The sequence below is a fragment of the Spinacia oleracea genome, chromosome 3, assembly GCF_020520425.1.
Source record: "Spinacia oleracea cultivar Varoflay chromosome 3, BTI_SOV_V1, whole genome shotgun sequence".
Classification (NCBI taxonomy): domain Eukaryota; kingdom Viridiplantae; phylum Streptophyta; class Magnoliopsida; order Caryophyllales; family Amaranthaceae; genus Spinacia; species Spinacia oleracea.
Genome location: NC_079489.1, coordinates 110,428,206 through 110,431,830, shown reverse-complemented (window position 1 = coordinate 110,431,830; position 3,625 = coordinate 110,428,206). Strand labels below are relative to the sequence as shown.

The window sequence follows — 3,625 nt, the reverse complement described above, 5'->3', positions numbered from 1 at the left end:
TTTAAATTGAATTAAATTTGATTCAATTAATGTAAACGTAGAACTAACCTCTATCGCTACACCACCACAAATCTTTATCGACAAATCAAATTTTCTGCGAAATAAAATTCTTCCCTCGTACTCCATCCGTCCCTTAATACTCGCACCGTTTTGACTGGACACGCTTGCCAATGCACAATTTTGACCACCCATATCTTTAACTACATATTAATATTAATAATTCGGAAATATATATTAAGATGAAATCAACAATGTATTATATACTAATATTTGTTTTTATATACTATAAATAAAATAGGATCAAAGAAAATTACGTGAAGTGAAAAAAAATCAAAACGGTGCGAATATTAAAGGACAGATGGAGTACAAATTTGACGATCCTAGATACAGTAAGATTTTCCAAGTATACGCGGCATTGACTTGTACTTAAACTAAGTGATCTATTCATATATTATGACAAAACCCTTTCACTCCACACCAATTCTCATCCACACTTCTTACATTATCCAAATTCAAAAAAAAATGCCATTCCAAATTAAAACCATAGAAAACGAGCAAGAAGATCTTCAATTCCTAGGATTTTTTAGTATCTTCAAAGAATCATTCAAGATAATCTTAACATGGCCAAAGATCTTCATCCAAATCACCCTTTCCCTTATCCTACCTCAATCATTCCTCTTCTTAGCCAATAATTGGATCTCCAAGCTTCTCCTTACCAAGATCCACCAAAATGATACTTACAAAGTTGCTTCTCCTCCTTCACACTCAGTCCATTCGGAATGGATATCATATTGGCTTATAAAAGCCGTCTACGTAATATTTTCTATGGTATTGTCACTTTTTATCATCTCTGCTGTCGTCTACATAGTTGCTTGCATCTATACTGGCAAAGACATCGCATTCAAAAAGGTCATGAGTGTGGTCCCGAAAGTGTGGAAACAACTCATGGTCACTTTTCTATGCAACTTTTGTATAATGTTTACATACCTATGCATACTCTCCTTGGTTATAGTCCTACCCATAATATTCTTTTACAAACCGGAACGCGGTGGCCGCCACCTTGGTACGTCACAAATAGGCGTGCTAGTAATAGTGTTGCTTATAAGTACACTACTAATTTTGGGATTCTTCTACATTACGATGATTTGGCAATTGGCTAATGTTGTTTCGGTTATGGAGAAATCTTGTGGGTTTAAAGCCTTGAAAAAGAGCAAGAAATTGATCAAGGGTAAAATGGGAACATCATTAGGTATCTTTTTGGTGACTAACCTTTTTGCAATACCAATTTTAATATTAATTGAGAAATTAGCAAGATTTGGGATATTAGTGGGGATTTGTTTAGGAGTTTTAAGTTTAGTTTTGTGGACTTTCTTTACCCTATTTGGACTTGTTGTCCAAACAGTGTTTTATTTAGTGTGCAAATCTTATCACCATGAGAGTATTGATAAATCTTTGTTGTCTGATCATCTTGATGTGTATCTTGCTGAATATGTCCCTTTGAAGTCTGAAGGTATACATCTAGAGACCCTACATCATGTGTAAGTTTGATAATTGATTAAATTATTGAAGGTATTATTCGAAATCTACTTGTACTTTTGGCTTATTGGTAGTGTACTACATTTTTTTTTGAATAGAACTGGATTGAACTGAACTAAATTAGACTGAATTGAAATAAGTCTAAAAAAACAGGCTGGAGTCTTAAAATGTCTTAAATACTCCGTACATGTTACAACTCCTAAAGAAGATTAATTATCCAAGTCGTTTCAGGTTGTTCAATTTTTTTTTGGATCCATACAGTCTCAACTCAATCTTGAAATATTTTAAATCCAACTTCATCTGATTATAAAAAATAACTCAATCTACTTAGTAATTTTATTTGGATTTAAACCGAATAATTTTTACTCTTTCACCTGCATTTCCAACTTATCTAGAAAGTCCGAATTGTTTTAAATGAGTTTTTACCAAATACTCTTGAGGTTTAACTTAATTCATCATATACGAAGTATACTCCAATACTCGTCTTTTGGTCTATACCACAAAAGAACAAAAAGAGCATTTTTTTGAATGTCAATAGCTCTTTCCCACGAATCTTCTTGAACATGAAACCCTTAAAAATGAAATGTTGAATACTCCTTATAATAAATGATTCATGTTTCTTTCAAAGACGAACCCATTCCACAAGTAAGAAATTTCAACCCGACGTACGTTGGGCACTACTTGGAGGAGGCCGTGCAAGACTGATACTATCATATGACTTTACGCGTCTCAGATTATTAAGAACGTAAATAATAGACTTGGAAAATTTAACGTGGTTCATTAACCATGTTGTTAGATATTGTGAAACTCCGTGAATTGGAGTGTTGTCATTGATCAAATATATATAGTGGGTTACAACATTAGTCCTAATTGTATTAGGAAACCTAAAGAGACTAGAAGTCTATTGTACATCAAATATTCTAAGAGATTCTATCTCTATCACACCCCCGTAGTCATAGCAGGAGGAGGTCGTACGCTAAGACTGTCCCTAAATTCAAAAAATAATTGTCGTGGAAGGCCTTTAGTGAAGATGTCGGCAAACTGATATCGGGAAGGAACTAACATGAAGCACCCGGACTTGACCCAACGCCACTTTTTCCCGAACAAAATGGATGTCCATCTCGACGTGCTTAGTTCGTTGGTGTTGTACTGGGTTGCGAGTAAGATAGATTGCACTGACATTATCACAATAGACAATATAGTGGCCTGCCAAAGAGGACAATGTAGCTCAAGTAAGAGATTACGTAACCAACATGCCTCTGCAACAACGTTTGCGACGCCTCTGTATTCTGCTTCGGCACTAGAGCGGGACATTGTTTTCTGACGCTTAGAGGACCAAGAGATTAAATTGTCACCTAGAAAGCAACAATACCACGAAGTCGAACGACGGGTGTCTGGGCATCCGCCCCAATCTGCATCAGTATAAAATCAAATGCAACGAAGCAGTAGGATATAAATGTAACCCATGATAAATGGTACCCTAAACGTATCGTAAAATGCACTTTAATGCATCGAAATGAGGCTCCCGGGGATCATGCATAAAAAGACACACTTGATGTACCGCATAAGCTATATCAGGGTCAGTGAAAGTGAGGTACTGAAGAGCACCTGCCAAGCTACGATACTTTGTAGGATCCTGAACTTTGGGACCCGAATATGCACTTAGTTTGGACTGAGTGTCCACGGGAGTGGCAGCAGGCTTACAAGTCCCCATGCCTGCACGTTCCAAAATTTCTTGTGCATACTTTTGTTGAGATAAAAGCATAAAAGAGGGAGTACGAGTGACATCAATGCCCAAAAAATAATTAAAGGGTCCTAAATCAAACATAGGGAACTCGGTCTGTAGGTGTGAGATCATGCGATCTCACAAAGTATCTGAAGATGTGACCAAAATAATATCATCCACATAGAGCAAAAGATATGCCATATCATCCCCATGCTTGTAAGTGAACAAAGATGTATCGCTCATGGCGATTACAAAACCCATCTGCAATAAGAAGTTAGCAAATCTTTGGTACCAAGCACGAGGTGCTTGTTTGAGACCATATAATGCCTTGCGGAGTAAGCAAACATAATTAGGAGCCCTGCG

The 3,625-nt window shown here is 36.5% G+C and overlaps 1 protein-coding gene across 1 annotated transcript; it reads left to right on the top strand.

Moving 5' to 3' along the window:
- Positions 1-451: 451 nt before the first annotated feature.
- LOC110790291 (uncharacterized) lies at positions 452-1,582 on the top strand. The gene has a single exon (XM_021995074.2). The coding sequence runs from the start codon at positions 454-456 to the stop codon at positions 1,540-1,542; it is 1,089 nt and encodes a 362-aa protein (XP_021850766.2). The 5' UTR covers positions 452-453; the 3' UTR covers positions 1,543-1,582.
- The last annotated feature ends 2,043 nt before the right edge of the window (positions 1,583-3,625 follow it).